This window comes from Tinamus guttatus, unplaced genomic scaffold, assembly GCF_059628265.1.
Source record: "Tinamus guttatus ecotype Peru unplaced genomic scaffold, ASM5962826v1 Tinamus_guttatus_pri_ptg000217l, whole genome shotgun sequence".
Lineage (NCBI taxonomy): Eukaryota > Metazoa > Chordata > Aves > Tinamiformes > Tinamidae > Tinamus > Tinamus guttatus.
The window spans coordinates 310,790-338,397 of NW_028288751.1; the positions used below are offsets into that span (position 1 = coordinate 310,790).

At 47.9% G+C, this 27,608-nt stretch overlaps 1 protein-coding gene across 6 annotated transcripts; it reads left to right on the forward strand.

Moving 5' to 3' along the window:
- The first annotated feature begins 784 nt into the window (after positions 1 to 784).
- SEPTIN6 (septin 6) lies at positions 785 to 26,752 on the forward strand. Of its 6 annotated transcripts, none has more exons than XM_088524929.1 (12): positions 785 to 854; positions 5,479 to 5,593; positions 11,647 to 11,842; positions 12,966 to 13,152; positions 13,408 to 13,569; positions 15,987 to 16,070; positions 17,209 to 17,305; positions 17,584 to 17,752; positions 18,134 to 18,266; positions 19,046 to 19,236; positions 20,999 to 21,042; positions 24,459 to 24,636. In XM_088524929.1, exons 1-11 carry the CDS (start codon positions 828 to 830, stop codon positions 21,000 to 21,002), a joined length of 1,365 nt encoding a protein of 454 aa, XP_088381055.1. In that variant the 5' UTR covers positions 785 to 827; the 3' UTR covers positions 21,003 to 21,042; positions 24,459 to 24,636. The 6 variants fall into 6 exon arrangements, with proteins under 6 accessions (XP_088381055.1, XP_088381054.1, XP_088381053.1 ...); XM_088524928.1 differs by lacking the exon at positions 24,459 to 24,636 and adding an exon at positions 23,454 to 23,641; XM_088524927.1 differs by lacking the exons at positions 20,999 to 21,042; positions 24,459 to 24,636 and adding an exon at positions 26,225 to 26,752.
- The last annotated feature ends 856 nt before the right edge of the window (positions 26,753 to 27,608 follow it).

A 27,608-nucleotide genomic window follows, 5' to 3' on the forward strand; every position in this document is an offset into this window, starting at 1 on the left:
TCCCTGTGGGAGCAGTGGGATGGCAGCTCATCCATCAACCCAGCCCCGCTGCCCTGTCCCTGCCAAGCGCAATGGTGGCGGCCAGGTCCAGGACCCCGTATCTCAGCTCGGACCCTGCTCTTGGCTGTGGGCTGTGGCAGATCCCATGGGATCGAGGCAGCCCGACCCTGCCAGGCCAGGGGTTCCCCCCTGCACGCGGGCAGGGCACAGGGGATGACCCGGCAGCGCCGGTTCCTGCGAGCCCAATGGAGCAGTGCCAGCTGTGCTCCTGTGTCCGGCATTTCCACTTGGTATTTCCCATGGGAAATGGGAGGGCACAGAGGGTGGCCTGGGAGCCATGGGGGAATGGGGGAAAAACCCAAACCAGCGCAACCGCCGTGCACCCAGTGTCTGGACAAGCACTGAGACTCCCCAATGGCCCCGGAGGGTCGCGGACGGCATTGGCGCCGCTGCTGACGAGGCCTGAGAAGGAGCGGGCTGCAAACACGAGATCCTAAAAGCCAAGAGACCCTGGCGCCTGGGACAGAATTCCAGAAACCGGGATGTGTGCCCAGAGGCAGAGATCACACACACACCCGCGCGGGAGCGCGCCCCCCCCCCCCGGTACCGGGGTCGGTACCGGGGTCGGTACCGGGGTCGGTACCGGGATCGGTACCGGCGCCGGCGCCGCCGCCCCCCCGCCGCGCGGGCTGCACCACCGCGCGGGGCCGCGGGGGGCGCGGGGCGGGGCGGGGGGGGCGCGGCTCCCCCCGCGCGGCGGCGGCGGTGGGCGCGCCCCGGTGCGGGCGGGGCGGGGCGGGGCGGGCGCTGCTGGCGGGCGCGCAGCGATGGCGGCGGCCGAGGTGGCGCGGCAGGTGGGAGCGGAGCGGAGCGGAGCGCGCGGGGCCGGGCGGGCCGGGCCGGGCCCTCCGCGGGCGGTTGGGGCGGGCGCGGCCTTGCGGGGGCCGCGGGCCGGAGCGCGCCTCGGCCTCCCGCCTCTGCCGGGCGCCCGTTCCGCTCGGCGGGCGCCGCCGCCGTTACCCGCGCTGACGCGTGACGGGAGGGTCGGCGGGTCCCCCCCGAGTCTCCCTCGCGTTTCCGAGGCCCCCGTATGTCCCCGCGGTCCCCACGCGTGTCCCCGGCCGGCTCGGGTCCCTCTCCATGGGGCGAATGCCCCCGAGCACCCGGCGGGGGAAGGGGAAAGGGGGAAGGGAGGGTGCGTTCCCCGGCCTCCCCCAGGGAAAGGCCGCAGGGCCCCTCGGCCTCCGCCCGGGCGAGTTCGCGATTCTCCGACTTGGAGCCCGAGGCCGCTATTCCCTTCCCTTCCCATGGCGGTGGGTTTTGCATGGAGCGGATCTGCTGCCGATGGGTTCAGCCCTTCCGCGCGCCCCGCTCTGCGCCCGCGTGGGGCGACGGACGGGCTGGCGGAGCAGGGCCGAGCTCGCGAGCTAGAAAGACCCTGGAGGGCGCCGAGGATAGAGATACATCTTTTAGTTGCTCGAGGAGACTTCTCCCGGGAACGTGTCCAAGCAGCTTGGTGTTTCTGCAACCCTTTGGCAAGGGCATAAAGAAGTGTAATCTTAAGAGCTGTCAGAGTTTGAGATTTCGGAAGCGCTTGACCGTTTCTGGAAGTTGAGCAGCTGAACGATGCAACGTGCTTATGCGGAGAGGCGTCAGTGCTGGTAGCTGGGGCCGGGTTTTCCTTGCTGTCGCTGGGAGCTCATTCAGAGCTATTTCTCTCCCTCTGCTCCTGCTTTTCCCCAGAGCATTTCCCTAAACTGTTGTTTAATCAGAGCTAAATGCAGCCTACGGAAGCGGACGCCGCAGCGTGAGGTCAGGACGAGAGGTCTGGTGCTGCTCTGGCTTAAAGATGATGTGAAAAGCTGTGGTACAGGAGCCCGACCCAACATTGGGCTTTCTTCTGCTCGGAATTCTCCTGGAGCCATTGCTTCGGGTGCAGGAACCGGCCACCCGCCCTTGTCACACGTCGCTTGGTGCCTTCTTGTCGGGTCGCTCCACTGCTCTGGTCGTCACGGGTGTTTAGAAACCCCCAAGGCGGGTGGCAAAGCCTCAGGGTCTGAGATGCTTCTCACTTCGGGTGTGTGAGAAATGGTAGTGAAAGGAGTAATCATCTTCCTGAAGAGAAACGGTCTTTCAGATGCATTCAGGAAAAAGATTGCGTTGCCTCTGCTAGAATAGCAATTTTTGTGAAACTGCTGCTTCTTTGTGGCTGTGCAGGCCTCGCTTGGGCACCGGCTGCTTCTGGGCCAGAGCTTTGGGCTCTGCCCGCGTATTGCCAGGCGGGAGCTTTGTGTGCCCGGTGCCGTGGGTTCCTGTCAGCACAGGCCACCCAAACGTGCCGTGTCGTGGAGCGCTGCCGTCCCGGTGCTGGCTCCGGGGATGACGCCCCGTTCATCCCCGTGCCGCGGAGGCCGCGTCTCGGTGCTCTGCGGCTGGCTCGGAGACGGGAGCGCCGTGCTTGCGTTCCGGCAGGGATGCAGGCTCAGCAGGATTTGCCTGCGATTATTTTTCCTTCCCGAGGGCTTCCAGAGAGATGCAAACACCTAGCACCCAAATTTTGCCCAGTTTAATTAAACTAATATTTAATGTGATGTCCCTCTATTTGAACACTTGAAAAGTTTTCAAATCTTTCTGATATTTCTTTGTGGGAGTTAGGGTAGACGGCATTCTTTTCTGTGGCATGAGAAGGCCTAAGAAAAGGTGTGTAAATCCCCCAAAGGTATGAAAAAAAAAATAAAGCGGCTTCCCCACATGGCAGCACCGTTCTCTGGCTCTCATCTACCGCACCTGGCAGTGCCGCAAGGCAGCACGTTGCTCTTTTTGTGCCTTTCATCTTGTTTGTGGCAAACACGCTTTGCTGCTTCCCCAGTAACAACAGCTCCTTCTATCCCTGGGGGTCACTGCATATATGGGAAAAGAAAGGCATCCGGTAGCTTGGTGTGGTGCCAGCGTTCCCACTGCCTCCCCAGATGCTCCTGGCACTGTCTTCCTTACAAGAAGATGCTGCCTTTGGAGCGGAGAAAGCGAAAGGGCTCTTAGAAATCCAGCGTTCGGTGATGTTGATGGAAAAAGCCTTCACACAGACACAACATCATCTACCTCGTTGGGGTCTCTCTGTGTACTTGGCCTGAAAAATTGCTGTTAAAGGTGGTTAATTGTGTTAAAGATGCTGTTAACGGTGGTGACCAGCCCTTGGATGCTCTTTTCTAGCACAGGTTGCAGTATAGCCTTAAAATATTCTCCTTTGATTTTGAACAAGGTAATCCAAATCTGCATTTAATATATAGGCAGTATGACTAATCCCTGTGTTCATATGTTGTTTTTGATGAAGCTATTTATATATGGCAGCATTCTGCATATGGAAACACCACTTGGTGTGTGAAGGCTCGTTAGTTTGCACCATTTCTTAGTGGATCAGGTAGAAAATCTTAGTTGGTAAAAGCTTTCTCATGTGCACCGGAACAAGCCTGAGCTTAAAACATTATTTTTTGTTTTTTTTTTTTACTGCCCCTGATCTCTCAGTTCTTTGGCCGTGTTTTGCAATTTTAGGCAGCATAGCACAAGCTACCTTGGGGCTGCTTGTTTGGCATAAAGGTTCAGCTCTTGTGACTGAAAATCAGATTTAGCAGGACTTGTTTCCTGGCCTGTGGCAAATGTGCAGTGTGGTTTAACTGCATTGTAAAACCACAGGTGACGAGAAAGAGGCTACAGGAAATGACTTGTAGACTGAATTCTCCGCGATGGCGACTGCCGCCTCTAGCCGACGGCGGCTTAACTTTTATTTTGTTCCATCTGGATCACGCTTATATTTAGGGCTGAGGAGAAGATTTGTTCTTAATGAGAGCCTACACTGCCACCCACACTTCCTGCAGAGAGTAGTGTTCAAACCATGCAGTTTTAGGGCTTTGCATTAAAAATACACTTGATATTTCTGCTTGCCCGGGAAGGATTCGGTCTGTGACTCTCGGGACCTTGGAGCAGCGTCCTTGGGAGGCCGGGGTGGAATCAGGGGGTGCAGGAAGGGGGAACCTTCCCCATCAAGGCGTCTTTTGGGAGCAAGGTGCTCTGCAGTTAATAGAGCGCTGTATTTGGTGAGCATCTTGGCAGGAAGAATCAGACTGATACACAAAATATGGCTAAGAGGAAACATATTTACTCATCACAGGGCTGTAAATATGGCTAATGGCTGGAGCGTATTTGGATCCTCACACTTGGCGGGGGAAAATGATATCAGCAAAACAGTAACAGCACAAGTTAAGATCATACTCCGATGGTCTGTTGCGGCGAATGCAGTCCTCGGAGACATTTGTCTAGTGTAAAATACAATTTTCTTCAACAGAAGAAGAAAAACAGCGTGTCTGTCCTTATAAACAAGTTTTCAGGATATGAGAGAACATCGTTCTGAAAAAATAAGTAAAAAATGCTATGCTTACGAACTGGGACTTATTGCTTTTTAGCTGTAGTATTTTTTGCAAGCTGATTTTTGCAAACTAAAAAGCCTGAGGTGAATTTTCCACATTTGGCACAAAATGCATTATTAGGGCAGATCTTTGATATGGAGAAATATCATTTGGAGGGGGCGGGGAGCCGGGGCTGTGGGAGGGGAACCGTTGCCAGCTCCAGTGCACGCAAATATACAAGATTAATGCAGACTCTACACGTTTCATGGTGCTTTTTACAGAGCCTGCTGCTCGGGTGCAGTTTGCTACTGCCCAATGTGCAAGTCCTCATTTGGTCCCAAGTGGCAAATGTCCTTTGTGCAGTGGCCAGGTGGAAACTTCTGAAACCCTCTCCAAGAATCAGGCAGACGCTTCCCTGCAGGATGTGGTCCCTGTGACTGTCTTCCCTGCTGATTCCTCTGATGATTCTGGTTTTCCTGGTGCTTATGATCATTTTATAGATCTGGGTAGACCCCAGTTTGTGGTCTGAAGCTTTTGTCTTTGCTGCTTTTGGTAGCTCCAAGACTGCCTTTTCTGGGCCTACAATACTTGAGCTTGGCAAATGGAGTGTGCTTGGGTTATTCAAATGCTAGATACAGACATGATTTTCCTAATTGTTTCTCTGTAGTTTCTATCATTGAAAGGCATATAGGAGGAGGCAAAATTGTCTTACTCCTTTGGACAATGGATTGTTTTTGTTTTCAATATAAGGTGAGACTTGAATGTCTAAATGACTTCCCAAGAAATAAATGTTTTACCACCTCTTTATTTCAGCAGCAGTGTTTGTGTGTGTGCTTTGCACAGTCTAATAGTTTTGGTGACAGGGCTACCTTCTGATGGGAGGCAAATGGGATGTTTTATTTGTGCTGTCTGGATTTGTTTGGGAGAAGAGGGAAGTGCTCTGACAAGATTTGCACTCACGTACGAATCTGTGCTTGGACAGTGCAGTTGATTCTGCTTGGGAGGTCTTAAGCGTTTATCAGATAAGTGTATTTTGCTTGCAGATAACACAAGCTATGTGTTTTTCATTATGTTTCAGGGTGAAGGCTGTCGTACTGTCCCCCTTTCTGGACACGTAGGATTCGACAGTTTGCCTGACCAGCTGGTTAATAAGTCAGTTAATCATGGTTTCTGTTTCAACATCCTGTGTGTGGGTGAGTATTTCCATTCTGGGAAGGTCTGTTGCTGAACAGGATTTCTTTGCAGCTGGATATAGCTTACAGGTAATAGAGTTAACAAGGTAGCTTTAATTTAAAATTCCCTCCCACTCCCCATTCTGTCTATTTTGAGTAACGTGATTTACTGGTGCTCTGGGAAATCCCTGTTGGGCTTGTGCAGTATGGCTTTTTACCAAGCAGCGAACCACAGAAATAAAATGCCTGAAATCCCAGGCTTTTATTATCATGTTTATTTTCCTAGTATATTTCAATTTAATGTTTTTAAAAGAAAACAGGTATTCATGCCAGAGAGCTTTGTTCTGAGATCTTGTTTGCTTAGACGTTGAATTATTATTATTACTGTTATTTAAACAAAATACCAGTCATGTTCCTCTCGAAGCGCTAAAAGATATGTTTTTTTCCTACTCCCCTCTGTGCATACTTGAATTAAAATAGTGTCTGGCCAAGCCGTGTCTGGCCAGGCGCTTATCCAGGCTGCCGTGTGGGAGCTGTCTCGGCGGGGCTGGCACTGCGGCAGGACTCGCTGTCTGTCCCCACAGCGCCGGCCGGTCTCCGGGTCTTTCCCGGGACCGGGATTCCGGACGGTCCCTGCCGCGAGGCGCTCCCCGTAACGGCAGCACGCTTTGCGTGGTGTCTTGGTGAGGTGGATACGGGAGCCCAACGGGAGGATAATTCTGGTTTGCGCCCTGTCCTCCGGAGCAGAGGGTTGTTGGGTGGCCGCGGCCACTCGGAACCATCCACGTGCGCGGGGCGCCGCGAGGGATGGCCACGATGCTGCCTCCCGGGGCTGGTCCTCGTCCCCGCTGGGGCCCAGCTCTCCGGCTGCAGCGTGGGGCCCGCGCGCGGCACGGAGCCTGCTGCTCACCCACGCAGGGTTAAGCCTGAGACGGAGGAGCGGAGCAAGGAGAGCGGAGCCCGGGGAAATGGAGCCGAGAAGAAAACTTTTCCGGCGACAGCGATCCTGCGAGATGTTAAACTTCGCTGACAAGTAGAGGTCACTGTCAGGCTGAGTTGCTAGGTGATTTCCACAGTACGTGAATGTGATATGACCTAGTGAAACTCTCCTGTCCCAGAGATTGAAGCCCTACAGTATTTCCTTTTGTGCTTATTGAGTGGCTTTTTTTCCCTAGAAGTTACACATGCAGCAGCAATTGTCTCTTGTGGTTATATATTCACCTTGATGTGTGGAGAGCAGTTGAATCCCTCTGCTTTCCTCTTTGCAGAACAGAAGATGAATGTATTAATTGCAGTTAATGTGGATAACAAGAGCTCACCAAGATTAATGTGCCTTTATTATTAACATCAGTCTTTAATGAATGGTAACAACCTAGACATGGTTAGTTTTGAAATCAGCTTTGCAGGAAAATCTTAGTAAGTCTCATTAGAAAAAGGTCTGCAAATCTTTACTTGAGGGCCCCAGGTTTTAAAGTGTCATCTCTGGTAGCTCTGTTAACTTTTGGTAACAAAGTTAAACTCTTAAACATGCTGGAAAAAGAAAACAGAATCCATCAGACATTTAGTCTGTTGCTCTCACGTGTCCAGGAGGAGTTTGGAAACATCCAAATGGCAAGCAGGTGAGCTGATCCTGTAGTCAGGCCACTGAACATGGTAGAAATGCACTTGAGTTTTCCCCATTTTTCAGCTGTGTGCAACATTTGTTGGAGGAAAAATCCAGCAGCAATTTTATCCTGTGCCATACTGGATCCAAGCCACTGATTCCTCTGGTTCCTGGCAGCGGAGCCAAGGAAAGCTTCAGAAATGGCTCAGCAGTACGTCCAGATTAGAGCAATTTTTAGCTGTTCTCCCGCTGAAAGCTGTCTCTCCTTTGAGACTGGAGTCAAGAGTAAAAGAACAAACCTCCCAGAATAAGTTAGGGATTGTGAATGGTTTCTCTTCTATTTTATCCGCTGGCATAACTGTTTTCTCCTAAAGCTTCAGTGCTAGATGTCAGTTGTCTCTTAGTTCAGTGCAAAGGCTGGAGAAGTATTTAATGGCTGAGACAGAGTGTTTGAGCTCTCTGCATTGCTTAGTGAGAAGGGGGAAAGAGAGGGAAGGAGTAGGCTGAGAATTTTCTTGTGAATGCTCTCAGTTTTGGTCAGGGTAGATTATATTGTATTAGACTGCTATCCTGTTATAAGCAGGAATTTCCCTCTTCCTTCCTCCCAGGATTTACAGGGGATTTGTCCTAAGCAGCCTATTCAATGCAATGAAAAACACTATTTTCAGTACCTTCCTTTTTGCCAGGGGCTGGCCAAAACAGTTTGGGGACTCTCACAAAGAATGGTCCCTATTCCAAGGGGAGAAGGGGGTATTATTAATTATTATTTTTCCCCATGTTTATTCAGCAATTCCCAAATTTGAGCCATCAGGTTTTGGCTTTTCATCATCCAATCTGTCATCCCCTGGATTCAGTGATAACAGGAGTAAATTCTGAGGTCCATCTAGTCCTCTAAGGCACTTAAGCATCTTTGTGAAGCCTCATTCCTCTTGCCCTCCAAAGAGCAGCCTTTGCCTGGTAATGGATGAGCTGTGCAGCATCTCCATACACCTGTCAGATGAAAAGCACGTTTTTTTCCTCTCTCCATAAGAGACAGCCTTATCAGGCTGAGCTGCCTCAGGGCTCGCCTTGACAAACCTGCTACATTGGATTAGCGCCCATTTCTTCACATGAAAGGGTTGTGCATGCATATACATTTTCTTTAAGATTGAATTGTTTGATGTCTGGAGCCATGGGCTGTTAATCTCCTGAAGGACGGGTGTTCCTCTCTCTTGCCATGACTCCCTTCAAGAGCCGCTCTGTGCCTCTGAACAGCAGAATACACCAAGCACTACCCTGTGCTCCTGGAGAGGGATGCTGTGATTGGGACCTCTGAAATCCTGAGCGATACGGAGCAGGCGAGCAGTTGTGTGTTATTTCACGTAACCCGTACAACACATAACACATAAGAGGAGACGTTGCTTTCAGGGCACTGGCTTAGTACTGCTGCACAGCCAGCGTCTCACTGATGTAGTGTTTCTTGCTATTTTTTTCTTTCACATCTCTGAAAACCGGGAGGCTTAAAAGCAAAAATGACACAAAGCTATTGCATTTCAATAGCTGTCTGAGCGTCCTGCCACAGAAATCTAACAATAAAGGGCTCTGTTCCTACCTTGTCCTCCCCATGGTACAGTGTCAGCCCTGCTTCCAAGGAGCAGACTGCTGTGGAGTTACATAATCCTTAAGTACAGTTTTGGAGGTTAAATCACATGTGTGCCTATAAGCCTTACATCAGGAAATAATCTCCCCACCAAGGACGCCACTAGCCCAATTTGTGTCCACCACTGCTTTTTCCACAGCCATTCTGCCTCCCTTAATCCCCATTCACTGTTTCTGTCTTCTGGAGAAGATTCCCGTGCTGTCAGCTGGAACAAGCACAGACTACTTGTCCTTTTCATCGGACCATCTGCTCCATCTGGGCCGCTGTCCTCACAAGAGGCAGTCGGCACCATTTATATCTTCCAGCCAGCAGAAAGTTGCCTGCGTCAGGCAGAAACTCCCAGGAGATTCAGAAATTCCTCTTTCCATCGTTTGGTCCTTCAAAGTAGCACTGCTCCCTGGCTCTGGTCATATTTAACACAGCAAAACACTTTATTAACACCTCCAATCTGTGACCATCTGAAGTTGTTCCTTGAGTGTTAGTGCCACGTTTTCCTGAGCTGAGGCAGTTATTCCACTCTTCCATCATCCTTTTTCCTTTAGGCTTTTAATGCGCCAAGGGTGGAGGGCGTTTCAGCAGTGTGGAGGATGATTTATAGGCTAATTTTTTACATGCAAACTTCAGATTTTTGATGCTGCGCAAGCTGTTGGATTCTCTTTCCTTTAGGCACATAATTGTAGCTATCTGGATGGGAAAGACTCGTCTATGGAACCCAGCTAGAATCAGGTTAGGTCTTTCAGAAAGAAAATCTCAGTGTGTGAATTCAAAGTCCTGTGTAGTTTCCATTAGAGGGGTAGAAGCAGGCCCTGTCCTAGCAGATTGCCCGCGTGGCTGGGGCTCTTCCCGCTGCTCTCCAGGCAGGTGGGCGAGCAGCGTTGCCTGCCCGGCGTGTTCCCTGTCCCGAAGCGCCCCACTCGGATCTGGCGTTGGCGGGCGGCGGGTTCCCGTCCCACTCGTGCAGGCAGGAGCCCTTGGCAGCCGCTCTGGAAATGCTGCAGCCTTCTCAGGCTGTTTAGATTTTTGTCTTTTTTTAAACTGCCGTGTTCCTGGAATTCCCGCGAAAGGCCCGGCGGGTCGGGACAGGCTCCTGCCGCGGCTCTGCTTAACTCCTGCTGTCCCGTCCCGCCGTGGCAGCGCTTGGCTCTGCTCCGGGCACCTGCTCCCTGCTTGGTACCCAGCACGCCTGGACCATCCCTGTCTATAAGCAGCTTCTCTATGCGGAGCCGTCAGCTCCTATCACCCCTCCCAGGCCCCGGACTGTGCGTTCTCATTGCCAGACAAGCGTGAGCTGCTCCGTGCCCTTGATCCGAGCCGCGCGGCCGTGACCGCGGCCGATGCGTTAGGGGCGCAGAGGCCTGCGGCGGTGCCCGCTTGCATGTGTGGCTCTCCTTTCCCCACCTTGGATTGCAGACAACGTGTGACACACAGATTGGTGTGAAGAGAACTCGGTTTGTGGCTTTGGAGGCTCCTCTTGGCATCTGTTTATTCAGGGCGCAAGCTAGTAGCTGGCTGTCCATGCTGCTTTGACGCTCAGGGTGTACATTGACTTTCAAATGTTAGTGAATCTTGCTGACTTCTGGGAGGCTTCAGAGAGCGCTTTGTCCCCGTGGTGGTGCGTCTTGCCCTGCTCTGCCTGCCTGCACTTCAGCCTGGAGCTGGAGGTCTCCTCCGGAGGCAGGAGAGAAGAATTTGCCTGCTCGCAGGGGTGAGGCACAGAGATTTGGATGGAGGAGGAAAGGGAGGAGTTTCCCCTTATTGAATCGGGCATTTCATGCAAGTTTGGATCTGTTGCAGTGCTCTAAGCTCACAAAAATCAGAAGCTCTTCTGAGTAAAGTAGGAAAAGATGAAGTTGTCCTGTTTGGAAGCTGAGGGTGGGAGAGGCCGCTCCAGGGAGCCACAGTCTCCTTGTGGCCCTGGAGCGCTCCAGCCGAGCAGCCTTGGCCAAGGTCCGGTTCATCCGGCTGCCGGGGCTGCAGCAGGAGCCAGCGGGCAGCTCCGAAATCTCCGTCCCTCCAAAATGCAACAGGCCTCACAGGGCAGCACAGCAGACCTAGGGGTGTAGCATTAAGTGAGATCCTAGCTCTGTTGTCAGCCTGTGAACTAAGTGTGTGGAGGGTTTTGTTTTGTTCTCCCAGGGATGTATCTAAAACAAATCTAAGATTGGTCACTGGAATTTGTCTCTTCCAGATAAGGAAATATAGTTGATAGAATCCTGACAGTAGTTCAATGCTGTAGAACAATTGGAAGCAGATTTGGGAGTTTTATTTAACCTCTGAAACTGCTGATGTGTAGAAACCAGATATTTTGGGAAAGGTCCCTTCCTAGATTAGAAAACTGATCCCCAACTCTCTCTGTTGTGGGTACAAGAAACCAACTTCACAGACTGTGGAACTGGAACAGCATTGCAGTGTTTCTGCATGCAAGGAAGCTATTTGAGTGGCCACTTATTAGAGAAATGCTCATCTGGATTGCATTTTTCTGCAGATGGCAGAGAGCCCCGACCCCCTCCCTATTTTAATAGAAACAGCATCTTCTGCAGTGGAGTGATGAGTTTGTGCATGATCCAGATGAGGCCTTCCCATTTGCCTTTTCACCTCTTTCTTTCCATCTCTGTTTTCTAGTGATATTAATAGCCATTAGACTGTGTAATGTAATTTGCCGGGAATACAGACCTCCCATTGTACATGGTTTTCTGCTTGCCAGACAGTCTCTTTGGAACATGAGATCTGCTTTTGCCTGCTACAATTTCACCGCTGTTAAAGTCTGGATGCTGGAAGGCCAAACCGTATTAATATTCAGCAAAACATTTTGACCTTCTTTTTCTCTAACAGGGGAAACTGGCCTTGGTAAGTCTACGCTCATGGACACACTTTTTAATACCAAGTTTGAAGGTGACCCGGCATCTCACTCACAGCCTGGGGTGCAGCTGAAATCTAACACCTACGACCTGCAGGAGAGCAACGTCAACCTCAAACTGACCATTGTGAGCACGGTGGGCTTCGGGGACCAGATCAACAAAGAGGACAGGTTAGTGGAGACAGAGCGGGGCTTTATCACAGCCTGGTTCTCTCTTACAGGGTGTCCTCTTGTGCCCTAGCTGAGCTGGACTGGCTTTACGATAAAGCTCTCTCCTTCTTATGAATCATCCTCATCTTTTGGGGATGGGACAGAGAGGAGAGAAGAGAGTGCCCCATGGTGTCAGCTATTGAAGCAGTTTTCCTCATGGAGTCAGGACAGTGTCTGCCTTACTGGCAGCCTTCTGCCCAAATTCATCTGGTGGGGAGAGTGGAGAGTTCCAGGGCATTTCTGTGCTTGTTTCTTTGTGCTGTTCTGACCACAAGCTGCTCACCAAACCACTAGTGTGGTCTAGTGACCCTTTTGTTTAACAACCACTTTTCTGGCAGGGCTCTTCCATCTTGCCAGGGGAAGCACAATAAATATTCAGTGAAATACCCCGGGGAAACGTTCCTGGCAGCTCAAGTTCCAGTGTGGCTGCAGTGTGGTGTGGGGCCATGCAAGGATGTGCAATAGCACCAGACCCTCCCACAGCTTCCCAAAGGCACTGCTCATAGGGTTTGCTTATTTGCAAATCTTTGATGTTTTCTCTTATTTTTTTAAGACACACTAGTACGCTTTTCACTGTGAGTCTGACAGTCTCTGCATTTCAAATTGCCCTGCAAGGGAGTTGCAAGGATTTCCTGCCACAGAGCAGCGGGCAAATGTGCTGAACGGAGAGGTCTCCACCAGACAACTGGGACTGGTGAAGGCAGCAAGACATTTGCACCTTGAAAGGAAGCAAGCATTACCCACTGCTGTGAAAGAGTGTATGTTATCTTTTCTTTGAAAAAACTCTCACCCTCACATTTCAAAGTATGAGTGCCCAGTTTTCTTGGAAGAGATTACTATTTGCCAGCTCTTTTAAAGGTTTTCTCTTATCCTCTGCTGAATCTCCAGTAATGTGTTTCATCAGACAGGCTGTAGCTAGTGCAACATTTAAATTTCTTATGACAAGGGGATTGGAGAGATTCAGAGGAGGATTGGTCTTGTGAAGTGAAATCTAACACAGCTCGTTTCTAAAATGCAAACTAAGGAGCGTCATCTGTTTACCTTTCTGATTTTGAGATCTGTAACTTTTTTCTGTTCCCCAAAGCTATAAGCCCATTGTTGAGTTTATTGACGCTCAGTTTGAAGCCTATTTGCAAGAAGAACTGAAGATAAAGAGGGTCTTGCACAACTACCATGACACCCGGATCCACGCTTGTTTGTACTTCATTGCTCCGACAGGCCACTCGCTGAAATCCCTGGACTTGGTAACAATGAAGAAGCTTGACAGCAAGGTAGGAAGGTTTAATGTTACTGTGCAGGTCATCTCACGTGTGGTGGAAATGCTGCTGCTTTTCCAGTGTGCATCTCTCCGCATTTATGCTAGTGGACATTACTGGGCTGCCAGGTAAAGCCTGTAGATTTACTGAGTGCTTTTTCTAAAGTTTCATTTTTTTTTTTTCCCTGTAAGTTTTCATAGTTGCAGTGCAGACCTGGGAAAGCTACCTGGAGCAAAACTCAAGGCTTTGTATGATTCTATTTCTTCCCAGGTCAACATCATTCCTATCATTGCCAAATCTGATGCCATTTCCAAGAGTGAGCTGACTAAATTTAAAATTAAAATCACAAGTGAACTGGTCAGTAACGGAGTTCAGATCTACCAGTTCCCAACAGATGATGAATCAGTGGCGGAGATAAATGGGACGATGAACGTAAGTGATTTGGCACTTCTGCCTCTCTGTCACTGTGGAGTTTGTGGCTGATTTAGGGGGTGTTTCATTCAACTCACTTTCCCTTTTATTCTGCTCTTTAAAAACAGATGTTTTCGGAGATCTCAATCTATTAGCATGTAGTCGCATGCTAGACCAGAAGAGCTTTGCTGTGAGCTACTGCCTTTTTAATAGGCATTTCTAGTTAAAAAAAAAAAAAAAAAAAAGACTTTTTTTTAACTCTTTCCTTCTCCTGAGGCCCATGGAGGGACCTGCACAAAATGGGGCAGACAGTGAGGCCTAGTTGTGCAGGGCGAGGGCGGTCCTGGGTTACGAACTGATCAGATGAGTATTAAGTGTCTGGCAAGAGGGACAGGCTGTCTCCCAGTTTCTGGCTTGAGCGTTCCCAGCACCGTCGGTGCCCGTGTGTGGCTCCCTGCAGCCAGTGCAAGTCGTCGCTTGGCCCTCTGGAAGTGCATCCTGCCCCTGTATCCGAAACGGTTTTTTACAGGGGAGGAAGCAGAGGAAGTGGTTGTTTTAACTGCTGCTGCTGAAGTACAGGTGCTGGTTTGGGTGCGTGTGTCTCCTTGTTTGGTCTAATACGAATAGCTGCACAATGTTGTGGGGAGTCTGAGTGAAGTGTTAAGTTAGTCTTAGCTTGGGGGGTGGTTTCCAGGGCCGGGTTGTGTTATGAGTGTTTCATTTAGAGCTTAATGCTCACATTACATAAGACTAAAAACACGTCTGGAAATGAAGATGCAACATCCCCCAGTTCCTGAGGAACTGGAGGGACATGATGGCAAAAGAGAAGTGATCTTTCCCCTCGGCCCTCCCGAGGGTGGGTATAAACCTCTGCTCGTCTCTCTTTCCAGCCATTTCCACGTCTCCTGCACAGGAATTGCAGGATCAGGTGCCAGACACTCTGGGTTGTGTCAGCCACTGAACAGAGAGATAATTGCTTTAAATCTTTCGTTGAACTGATATGATAAAAATCATAATTCCCAGGTGCATGGGAACCATGCAGGCAGGAATCTGAATCTGATGGAGGATGTTCTGTGCCTGGAAAACTTGTATCCAAATATTGGTCTTATTAACAACATAAGACAAATCTCCTTATGCTTCAGGTCATGAAATGAGTTTGTGCAGGGATCAAGACTAATAAAAAAGCCTGGATAGGATAGTTTAAATTTGTGACTTAAATTGCCAATTTTAATCATATTTTAAATTGAGGAATAGAAAGCTTGGGTTTAAATGGGTTCTTTTACCTTTATGTTTGTACTTCTCTACAGAAAGCTTCATTGTCTTTGCCTGTTACAGATCAACATCTTTGAAAGGTTATAAATGTAATTTTCATCTTATGGTAGTGTTTCTTTGCTGACCAGCAAACACTCTATATAGCCTGACTAGTAAACTTAATTTTGTTTTATGACAGATAAATTGACAATGTTCTTTGGGTTATGACCTGTATTGGTCATCTTTTCCACTGAAACGTAAAATTAGATTTAAAATGCATAAATTTGCTGTTTAGTATGTTAATCATATTTACTTGTGCTGGATGCAATAGGCATTTTTTTTCAGTATTTTGCGCTCTGACTGACTACTGAACAAAGGAAATACTGCCTGGTCTGTGAGGTATTGACACACTGTGGGATTTAAAATATGTGCCATCATGATGAGAAACAGAAGTTTCAATAATGAATACAGGTGTCAAGTGCAGGATATAAAAAATAGTTGGATTAAACAAATCTTCAGAACAAAATGCCTGTTCTTTCTTCAAATTCACTTCACTCTTTTGAAAATCCCACTAAGCAGCATACATTCAGCAGTGCAGTGATGTAGAGACCACTTGAGCACACACTCAAGGCTTCTTTACATCTCCTCCCATCTAGATTTTACTCATAACTCATATTAAGAAAAACAGCTTCTCTAATACTTCCAATTCCCAATTAACTTTTCAGTTTTGAATGAATTAGCCTAATTAGTGATGAAATCTCCCTGCACCTGCCAGTTAAATGGAACCACCTGCAGCTACCGTGAGCTGTCCCCACACGGTGGAAGCGGGAAGTTACGTGGAAATGGGAGATCCCTGGCACTTTCCCCCTTGCAGAGACAGCAAGTGGTTGGCCCCAGCACAGAGACAGCGCCTCGCTGCTCGCGATGGCTGAGCCTGCAGCCCAGCTCCCTCACGCAAGTTTTCAAATAATTTGTGGACTTGAAACCTCATTACCTTTTCCCATGAGCAATCCTGGGTCACTATCTTACGTAAAATTGGCGTCTTGGGGTTGTTGCCCAGAACTCAGTGCAGTTTCAAGGCTCTGGCTGACAAATGTCACTGCACGTAAGTCAGCAGAAGGGGTGGGTGCAGGGAGCTCATGACCGTGTTTTTAAGTGTTGAAACCTTGCGTTTGACTTCTTTGCAGCTTGGCAGAACGCGGTATAGTTCCCAGGAGGAAGCAGAGGTGGGGAGCAGTCTCACTTACTGCGCAACAGATAAATGCAGCAAAGTAAGGTAGCAGTACCTGGGAGGTTTGCTCGGCTGCTCGAATTTGAGGGCTGGGGAGAGCGCAGCGGGCGGTCTGTGCCCAGAGAGGTGTCAGGAGCAGTGCTGTTCAACCCTGCTCAGCTTGCACTGGGCAGTCTCTTAGACTCGCTGTGGAAGCCAAAAAGTGTCTTCTTTTTACTAAGAAGTGACTATTTTGTTTTTCTGGATTTTGGAAAAGTAATTGCCTCCATTCTTGGGCAACCTTCTGGTACTTTAATAACTGTACATTGTGGACCTTGTGTCTAGGCTTGAAGAGCCTAGTGAGATGGTGGCATGGTTGAGCCGGGGGAACCAGCTGTATCCTCCTTTCCCTAAGATCCTTCTTTGTGGGTTTGTGCTCTGAATTTGGCCATTTTTGACCTCTTGCTGTGCACCTGCCCATTAGTTACTGTGTTTAGCATCAGCAACATGAGGATTTTATAAAGCCATCAAAGACCCTTTGGGTCTTTTCCCAGGTTCTGGGAACAACAGTCTGGATGAAGGACTGTGGTGGGGATTGGGAAAGGGGGTGCCACAGGTGGACCCCAACGCAAGGCGAGGGCTGCGCGGGGAACTGTGAAGCATCAGCATGGGCAGGCTCAGAGCAGCCCATCCTCACCAGGGCTGAAGCAAGGAAAGAGCTATGGCTCTGGGCATGAAGAAGGGACTTTGGTCTCCAATATGAGAAAGGAAGCTGAGGGTTGTGGGGTGTTAAAATCAAAGGAAGCTCCAAGACCTCTTTTACAGCTTCTGTGCTTGTGCAGATGTCCTCCTCAGCCCTGGCAAGTGCTCTGGGACGCCAGCGCAGCCAGAGCCACGTGGCGCGTGTTCGAGCTGTCTTTCTGATGCTAGTCTGGCGCTGGCTCATCTCACCTGGGACTCTGTGGCTGGGAGGATCAGCCAGGTAGAGGATACAGAGCAGTAGCGCTATGAAGGTTTCCAAAAAGGATCCTTCCTTCTCCCCCTACGCCTTGTCTTGGGCTAGTGGCCAGTGACTAGACTCCCTGAGATTAGTGTGTGCGTACTGACTGTCTTGCGCAGTGGCTGTGCTAATCCCTGTGCGCCATCGAGTCTGCCAGAGTTGAGAGGGACTAACGAGAGTTGCATTAAATGTGTTCCAGGCCCACTTGCCATTTGCAGTGATCGGCAGCACGGAGGAGTTGAAAATAGGAAACAAAATGATGAAAGCGCGTCAGTACCCCTGGGGCACAGTGCAGGGTGAGTTGAGCCCACAGCATACGCTTCTCCAAGGAGGCAGAAAGCTCTCATAAAAGGAGCAAGGGATGCCTTGATTCTGTTTATGGCGCTGCTGTTGACTTGGGTCCTGCTGGACTTCAGTTCCACACTGGGATTTATCTTTTATTAAAACTTCGTGTCAGACCCATAGTAACAGTTATCTCTGGTTGTAAGGGCTATTAAACCTTCTGGAGGGATAGACATGTGGAGATAAACCTTTGTCTCTGCCCCATCTTACTCTTTATCATGTCTTCTTACAGTGGAAAATGAGACTCACTGTGACTTTGTGAAACTGCGGGAGATGCTGATCCGTGTGAACATGGAAGACCTTCGCGAACAGACCCACACACGCCACTATGAGCTGTACAGGCGATGTAAACTGGAAGAGATGGGTTTCAAGGACACTGATCCAGACAGCAAACCCTTCAGGTGGGATCTTTGAGAGGAGACAGGAGAGCTCAAGGGAGATACTGTTGGATGCATTCTGTGTGTGTCCTTGAGAAGGCACATAAAGAACCAGCGCAGCAAGAAGACCTGCCAGGTCAGATAAATCCAGACTTCAGCAAAGGTGCTGGCTGGATGAGAGAAGGTGAAAACACAGAGGTTGTGTACAGGATTCTCTGAGGTTCAGAGCACTGGGGTCTTCAGCTGATCTCTTTCCATGGGATCATGGAAGTTCATGAGTTTAGAGAAGGACTGTTAAATTCTACTCATTTGCACATGGCCACTCATGATTTTATTACGAAAGAGATGCACAGGGGAAGCAGAATTTGTTCCAAGTCACATGATTGAACTCTCCTTTCTCTTTAGCTTACAGGAAACTTATGAGGCCAAAAGAAATGAATTTCTGGGGGAACTGCAGAAAAAGGAAGAGGCGATGAGGCAAATGTTTGTCCAGAGGGTCAAGGAAAAAGAAGCTGAGCTGAAGGAGGCTGAAAAAGAGGTGAAGGCTACAGTACTTGTCTCTCCACATTCATGAGTGATAGATCCACCCCTAAATAGGTTGCTGCTGCCAAAGCAACTTTCTGCCAAAAAATGGTTTAGGCCTTTCTCAACAGAGTCAAACATTTAACTCAGGATCATGGAGCATTAAGGTGTTGATGCTGTAGTTCAGAACTAGACTGCAATGCTTGCAAGTGCCCAGCTTAATTACACTAGGAAAATGCCACAGTCTTTGGCTCTCTTGGACTCCTGCAGTATGCCACAACTCAAGGAGAGAGAGAGTCCTGCATGTAATCTTGCTATACGAAAAATATACTAATGCAACTCCCTTAGCGTTGTGAAAGGAAGTCAATCCTGACAAAAAGATTAAAGGTATGACACAGCAACCATCTGGTTGTTGGTATTTGCACCAAAATTCAGTAATTTACTAAACTCTTAAGGAGGAATAAGGTGGAGGCCCCTGAACATAAAAAAAAAAAAAAAAAAAAAAAAGGGATTTGGGAGTATTTTTTCCTACTATGTCACTCTCCTAATCCTCCATTCGTAGTCTGTGCAGTGATGCATTATTCAAACCGCCTGGTTTGTAAGCTTCCTTGGAAGGAGGCTTTTTTCTTTTGCCTATGCAGTCTCAGCTTGGAGTAGGGGGACCTAGTATCAGTATAGAGATGGACAGAGACTCTTTCCAGGCCACAGATCTCAGAGGTTCCTTCCATCTCCCTTTTCCTAAAAACAGAGTAACTGGTGATGTTGGATCTGCTCACCTTTCTGCTTTCCCTCTAGCTGCATGAAAAGTTTGATCGTCTGAAGAAGTTACATCAGGATGAAAAAAAGAAGTTAGAGGACAAGAAAAAGTCTCTGGATGATGAAGTAAATGCATTTAAGCAAAGGAAGACAGCAGCTGAATTGCTCCAAACTCAGGCTCAGCAGGCTGGAGGATCACAAACTCTTAAAAGAGATAAGGAGAGAAAAAAGTAAGTTTCTAACCTGCTGGAATGTGCTTCTCAGGAATGGCTGGCTTTTACTATTTTCCTGGGTGTCCATAGCGCTCTCACAGCCTAGCCAGTGCTCATCAGGGGAAGTTTTGCAGATTCAATCCCAAGGCTGAGCTGTAGCTGGAGGCATTTTACTCTATCTGTCATTCTGAAGAGCAGGGAGCAGAGTACTAACCCCCTTTGTTGCTTACTGACAGCATGGGAGAGGGAGAACTCATTTCTATTCCCTGAGATTCCTTTCTCCTCGCTTGGTCTGTCAGTGCTTGTAGGGGACTGGGACAAAATTAGTTGCTTGGGAGTGCTGCACCTCAAGAACAGTGTGTGGGTAACAAGGGCATCCAGTTCCCTACAGAGGACCAGGCAGGTCTCAGGTTCCTACTTGTTTAAGTTAGGAAAAATGTTATCCTGTGGGAATTATCTAGGAAACCTAATAACCTTGAATTGTGCCATCTGAAAAATGTAATGTAGAGGTAAAGTCTCAATTTCTTGTTAGTGCTCTCTCCAGCTCAAAGTCGTTTGCCCTTGACAGAAACAGCGAGAATTAAAGCATGGCTTTAGCAGGCGTTCCCCGTGGCTGGGACAGGTGAGACAGGATCCAGCCCCTCGTTGTGACCCGTGGTCTGGACCCGTCTGCACCTTAGCACGTGCACAAGCAGCAGTGTGCAGATAAACTGGGGTCTGTTTTGATACCACTGCTACTAGCCCTTGTCCACGCATCCCTGGAGCAAATGCAGACCAATCTGGTCCACACTAGGCAGTCTGAAGTAAAAGCAGGAGCACTCTTAGTATGGACAGTATGGCAAGTGTCCAAAGAGGTGACAGGATTATTTTTCAGAAAAAATAGCTGATGACTATTAAGCTCACAATCAAATGAGTCAGGAGAAGAAAAAACAGAATCAGATCCCATTTAAGTCTTTTTACGTTAGAGCTGGAGCTGCTTCCATGTCAAAATTCTTTTGCGATGAGCAGTTAGAGCTCCTGCTCTTATTTTGCTTGTCCATTCCTTTTTACACTGCATGTTTTGATTTGCTCTTTTGAATCACCTTCAGGGGATTTTTAATATCTTTTCATGCTGAAGAGCCTAAGACTGACTGGGGACAGACCTCTCTGCCCAGCCTGCACTGTTGAAGAATACACAGCTGAGCTTCTTTCACACTCAGAGCCCACAGACATCTGTACCTGAGGCTCGCAGCCTTTGCCCCAAGATCAGCCAGGGTCAGGAGTGCAGGAAGGGAGTGACGCACCCTGTAGTCGGTACCTGTCACACTCTTATTCCTAGAAGCAGTTCTGACCTCAGGAGCACTCCTTAGCACTGAGCACGTTCATGTGAAAAAACACTTTGTCAGTTAAATTTGGGGCACAGAAAACTGTGAAAGCTGCAGGATAGTGCTTAAAACAGGCTTGGGAAGATTTATGAGGCCTCTGTCTTCTCCAATGAAATAGGTGTTGTAAGTGGTGATGTTTGTCTTGCTCTATAACCTTTCCAATTGTCCTTAATAATGTCTTTCAATATTTAGATCACAAATCTTCTTAACAATCCATGAATTTCACAAGCTGTACCTTATTTATATCTTGTTTAATAGTGGCTGGCAGTAAACTGCCCTTTTTCTTTCACAGATGACTCTCTTAAACCCAATCTGTGTAATTTGCACTAATCATGACTTGATTTCTTTTTTTTTATTATTATTGTCATGTCATCATCATCATCATCATTAGTTCTTACGTGTGTGCTATTTTACAGTTAACTGCTGTTTGGCTGCATGGTGCATGAAGCACATTGTCCTGGTAAGCTTCATTAACTAACATAGACCTCACAGTGGGATCAGTTCTAAAAAAAGGTAGACACTAGGCAAGGCCTGAAGCCCGTGAGTGTTGTCTCCACCTTCTTCAGCTTTCACTCTCACTATAGATGCTCCACCAGTCTGTCTCTACATCTGTAGTGTAGAAAAATTGATTCAGTGAAGTGTGTTTTTAAAGATGCTGCAAAGCAAAATGCATGGAGACTTGGCCATTTAATATGGATAAAATAAGGATTTAGGGCCTCTTCCTTTTAAACCTTCCCAGCACTTCGTTGGCTCTCTCTTTATTCCAGCTCTCTTAGAAGTAAGTGTTGTTCTTTAACCATGTAGGCCATGCTGATACTATGGCAACAATTGCTATGGTAATGTGGTGGGGATGATAGAAACCAGCTAGCTGATGGAAAAATAAGTTCTTTTCTCTTCCCTTTCACCTCTTTCCCTCCCACTGCTTTAAGTTGTAGTGTTAAGTTGTGGTCACAGTGCAGGTGAAGGATAAGGGACTAGTTTCTATTTCCCCCTTCACAACTAATAAATGATAAAACCTGCCAAACTTAAGAGTTTTCATTTGACCCAAAGCACCAGGTAATCGCAAAACGTTGTGTGTGTGTCTGTTTGTATGGAAGGGTTAAAGGAACTACCGCTGAATAACCAAACCAATATTCAGTTGACTATAGTTGCTAGTTATCTGAAATAATGTGAGATTGTGTGTTGAGCATTTAGCAAATGTAGGCTGTCAATGTACAGCCAGAGAGACACTATGATGTTTTAAGATGGGTCACACAAGTCACCCCAAGGGTGGATATTCAGTTGCAGCAGACGGACCCAGACCGACACATCTGGGAGCCATGCCAGGAGTGCCCATAGTTAGCGTGAGGCTGACCTAGAGGTGGGAGAGGGCTCTGTTGGAGATGCAGCCCTGGGGAGCCTGCAAGAGAGCTTTGTCCCCAAGTAGGGCCAGCATCCGGGTCTCCAAGAGTTTTACCAAGGAATGGAGAGCTGCCACTGGAGCAGAGCCCTTGGCTGGCAGCGTTAGACTGAATCCTCCCTCTCCAGATGCTGCCACTTGGTCTGAAAGATCTCAGCCTTCACCTGAGCATGGATGCAAGGTGGCCACATAGTCATGGGTGAGCTGGTGGAAGGGATAAATTGCCAAATCTTGCCATCAGAGAGTGTCTCCAGGGCAAATTGTCTGTGTCTGCTGTAAATAGAGGCTCTTTTGAACACAGCTGTGTAAGAAATGCACCTGCCTGGTAGGAGAAGAGCATCTTTAGGATTTTTAGTTGGACTGCTAATGACAGTGGGCTACTTATACCTGGGCTGAAAGTGTTGAAATGAGCTTTTTAATTTGCTGTTGATTCTCTGGTGAGAGGAAAAGCAAAGCTCCTACAGGAACATCTTGCTTCTTGATGGAGTCGCAAAGCCTGTAACCCAAGCCAAGAGGCGCCCGGGACCTGATGGAACAGCAGCCCTTCACTATAAATCACCCCAAAATCTCAGCCTGTAGGCCAGCCTTCCCAGCAGACAAACCTCCTAGGAGTTACATTTTTTCTAGGATCCAGCTTCAAATAACTCACAGCCTGCCCTTAAATAGGGAAAGAAAAGCCGATTCTAGGATTCCTTCCTTCTTAGCCTCACCTAGGGAAATGGAAAAGCAAGTAAGTGTTGTGCTGTCAGCAAGAAGCATTTGAATTTAATTTCAGTGGGATGTTCCACTTCAGAGAAGAGTTTGAATGAATGAATATCTCCTCTGCTAATGTGTGTAAAACAATGAGAAGAACATTCCCTCGCTTCTCAGGGGCTGAATGTGGAAAAACAAGCTCAAAGAATAAGTGTTATTCTGGTGCTGAGTACGAAGGCACTGCTAAAGTGCAGTTAGAGTGAACATGACTGATTTTTGTTAGTTTTGGATTGCTTTTGGCCATCCTTATAACTGTACACTGTTGTGTGCTGGGCTTTGAATCGAATAAGGTTCTTTGTTCCCAGTATACAAATGCGGACAGTGCCGTTTCAATGGGCATTTGTCCTTGCTAAACGAAACATGTATATGTGGTACTTTGTCAGAATTCAGAAAAAAAATCTCCCAATATTGTTCCCTAAAGTATTCCAGGGCTTCACTGTTTTGCAAGGATACATGTAAGTCACAGCTGATGAATCTTGTAGCTGGTAAAACTGTGAAGGGATTGTTTTAAAAATGAAGTTTGGTTCATCCCACTGCTGAGTGCGTGTGCGCGCCTGCATGCGTGTGCCAGCGAAAGCATGTTCTGTGGTCAAATTAAACTTCATTAACACTTAGCAACATTTGCTCTTTTGTGTGTTAGGAAACATATTTATGTTCTTGTTTTATTTTTTGTCATTAATCCATAAAACCATTAATCTGCCTTTTTCTTTCATTTTCAGTTCGGGTTTCCTGTAGAACCCTTCCCTTCACACCAGAGGCGAATGCCCCCACATTCGGTTAACATGCAGCTATGGCACTGTGCCTGTTTCCTCACTTTTACTCATTGCTCCCTTACTCTGCTCACCATTTTTTTAAGCGAGCACCTGCACCGCTGGCCGTCCTCGGTTGCTAGTTTTTGTGAAGAACTCGGCAATAACCTGCGTGGAACTGGCAGCAGCTGCTGGCTGCTGATCTCTCCTCTCTTGGTCCATAGCAGGCTGCCAAGTGCTTGTAGTACTAGTGTCCCCCCTGCTAAATCGTTTGACTTTTTGTCCCTTCCCACCCTTGGGTGCGAGGGGCGCACGGTAAGCTGCGAAGGCCACGGTCTCCGCAGGGCAGCCGCCCTCTCCCCGTGCTCTTCGGTCCATCTAAACCCCAGTCCTCGGGGGATTTTCCAGCGTGGATCCGTGGTTCGCAGCTCAGCACCCCTAGACGCTGTGGGGTCCCAGGGGCCTCTTGCCCTGTCCCGCTGCCGCAGTGCTGGGCTCGATGTGTGTCCTGGATCCAGTCTCAGGGAAAACTGCTCACCCTGCTCTAAGTACCTGTGTTTGTGAAGAAAAATGATGATGTTTCTTTAGCTTTCTTTTCAATAATTCCAACAATTTAATGCCAAAAGTATTACCCACCTTTTTATTATTATTATTTTTATTATTGTTACTTGGCATTTGTTTAGGAGTGTGCGGATGTTTATAGGTTGCTTTTTATTTTTTAGATTCAGCAAAAGCCTTTTCTTAATGCAAGATTTGCACTAAGAGGGAGGGTGTTTTGCTCCGTGTTTTGGTGGGGTCAGGAATTTGCTCAGTGTCCAAGCACAACTGTGGTTTGCCTACAGATGTCTTCTCTGTATTTCTGGATGAGGAAATTCTTAAAAAAAAAGAAAAAAATAATAAAGTCTTCCTCAGACAGTGAATTCTGGTTAACATTTACTTCTTTTGTTTTTTGTTTTCTTTGCCCTTCTTTTACAGTAACCCATGGCTCTGTACTGAGTAATTACCCCTGAATACAATGGGCTGGAATGGACCTTCATTTACTTGTTAAATCGGAGGGTCTAATAAAACGTGACAGCATTTCAGCTGTGACCTTTCCATGGTGTTACCCTTGCTATATGCTATATTCTCATTGTGAATCTGTCTTTATTATGTACTGGCGGTTATTGCTTTTGTTAAACAATGTAAAATAAGTCCATAATGAGGTTTTGGACACTGCAACTTGAAATCTATTTTTTTCCCCCCTCCAATTAATGGATTCCCCTTTCTCATGGCCCCTCTCCACCCAGATATATAAGGGATGTGGGATGTGGAAATAAGTTCTGTGGGTTATTTTTGCTGGCAAAATAACAATGCAGTTTAAATGTATTTATTGGTGACGTTAAGATAACAACACCACCTTAGTTTAATTATGGCGTAGTTGAGAGTTTAAAAACTGTTCTCTTTATACTTGGTGTCATTTGTGACATCATCTATCTTTTTTTTTTTAATTTGCCTTTTTTTTTTTCTTTTGCTAATTCATGCTACCTGAAACCCACCACTAAATACTCGCTGCCATTTCTGAGTTACTTGCTGTGGTGCCGATGCTTGGGCTAAGCTGTCCCTGTGCAGAGGAGCCCCCGTCAGGACGTCTGGGCGAATAGTTTCATAAAAGGCTCTCCCAGCCCTGGGTTTGGAGCGAATGAACCCAAGAAGTCCTAAACTCTGATGAGAAACCTCAGAACTGGCCGTGAGAGGCTGTGCTGTTGCTTGGCGTCTTATCTAGGGATAGTCTGAAGGATGTTCAAACCTCACCAACAACTGCTCCCTCTTGCCTATCACAGACCAACACCCCGTAAATCCCACGCGGGCTGTGGTGATCAGAAAAGCTCCTTTAAGCTCGCTTTGTTGCAAGAGTGTGACCATATTTCCCAGTCACTAGAGCTTTTCATTGCCTTGCAAAACCTAATCTTCAGGGCAGTATTTTGGGCATCTCCCTGGCTCACATCTGCTGGTAAGTTTTACTTTAGCCCCTCTACTTCGGATGTATTTTCCTTTGCATTGATCCATCACATTTAAAGCAGCTTGGATCAGTGCTACAAAGTGAAAACCTTGTATTCAGTGATGCACATTGAAACATAAATAAAGAGCAAAGCTTAAAACAGTTCTCAGCATTTCCCTCCGCACCCTGTTGGTGCAGCGAGGGGCTCAGAGGAGCAGTGACCCCCATCCAACCAGCTGTCAGGGCAATTAACACTCTTGATCACGATATATTTATATTATGTCAGGTATCCCATTTCACTGATAAGACAACTTTATTTATCTTAAAATGCTTTGGCTCTTTTAATTATTTTTAAGCAAATTGAAATAACTTGAGTATTTACTACTTTGGTTACTGTTGAAGGTAGGTCTGTTCCCCAGACCAGTCGGTATCATTTTCTCAGTGTTTTCCAGGTTATTTGTTAAAAGGAGCATTTAATCTGGCTTTTGTTTCCCATGCTGCAGGTCACTGTCTGTCTTTCTTGACCTTTTGCCTTATCAGAGTGTTATTAAAATTATTATTATTATTTGATTAAAAAAGGGCTTATGTGATTGTGATTTCCTTGAAGTACCACAAGACACCAGCCTCATAGAAGAGGTGCTGTCTTTCCTCTGTCAGCTGTTTTCGTGTTGCATCTCTTTCTCCTGCTTTTTGAATGTCTTTCTCTTTTTTGATAATCTTCTGTTTTTTTCTCTTTTTTTTTTTCCCCTTTCTCTCTCTGTAGCTTTTTTTAATCTGTCTTCGCCAGCTGCACTGGGTCTGAGGGAGAAGACTGCCACTTCTAGAAGAGTTTAGGGATCTTATGTCTGGGGAGGGAGGGGAAACAAATCTTCAGTGTTAGTGTCTTGGAAAGAAGTTCTTTTACTGACTTGCATGGTATTTAAAATTGGAGTGTCTTGTAGTTTGTGTGACAAGACAATAACAAGGGGGAAAACTGATTGTTTACTGAAAATTTTGAAGAGCAACAGAAATGTGATGTTTGGACTAATGATGTAGCGAATACGTTTTCAAACATTGTTATGAGCATTTTTTTTTCTAATTTTGTCTTCAATTATGTAAATGTCGTGGACTTCCATAAGGTTGGAAGCCTAGGGAATATTTTCAATATGCTGTTGTTTGATTGTTTTTGGAAACTGTTGCATTCAAAGTCAAAAGAAGCATAAACATGGTGCAAATTGCTCTGTTGGCAGCCACAAAATATTTAATTTTAACAAAGAAATAAAGCAAGAACTGCGTGTTTTCATTGGTGTCCTCCTGTGTCTCACCACCTTACTAAACCCTGCTGCCTGATCAATGTAGGTCAAGTGGTACTTTTTTTTAACTAGACCATCAATTGCATTAAAAATATGCAGATAGTCACACCTCCTCCTGTTCTTTAAAGTTAGAAAATGTTCCTATTCTTAGCAGTATGAGGAGGGAGGCAGCTGACGGCTAGCGTAAGAGTAATAACTAGTAGCAACGCTCCATCCAAGCCCGCCGTGAGTCGCGTGCAGAGCCCCTCGACGCACCTCCCGCGCGCATGTCCCTCACCCCCTGCGCGGCCGCCGCCTCTGGCCAGGGGCAGTGCCCGACTGCTGCCCGAGTTGTGTACTACCCGGCAAGCACTGTTTAGCCTGGCACCTTTCTAACTTCAATGTACATTTTAAATAAAAAATACAAAGGTCTCTTGTTGCGTGTGCTGTCATGTTTGCTGCACCGACTCGGCGCTGGGGCCAGCAATGGGGGGAGCTCAGCGTGAGGCAGGACTTGCCCTGGGGCAACAGTTGGTCTAGAGTGAGTTAGTTTGGGGTGGGTTAGTTGGGCGGTCGTTTGGGGCAGGTTAGTTGGGCGGTCGGTTGGGGTAGGTTAGTTGGGCGGTCGGTTGGGGCCTGGTTCGGGCGCTTGGCTCCGCCGCGCCCTCGCGGGGCCCGGGCGCTGCTGCCGCGCGCTGCCGCCAGGCGGCGCCGCAGTGCGGGGCGCGCCGCGGTCTCGCGGCGTCTCGCGCGCTCGTGACGCGCGGCCACGTGAGGCGGCGGCGGCGGCCGGGGCGCTCGGCGCGAGCGGGCCGCGTCGGGGGGGCGGCGGCGGCGCGGGGGCGCGCGCGGCGGGGGCGCGCGCGGCGGCGGGAG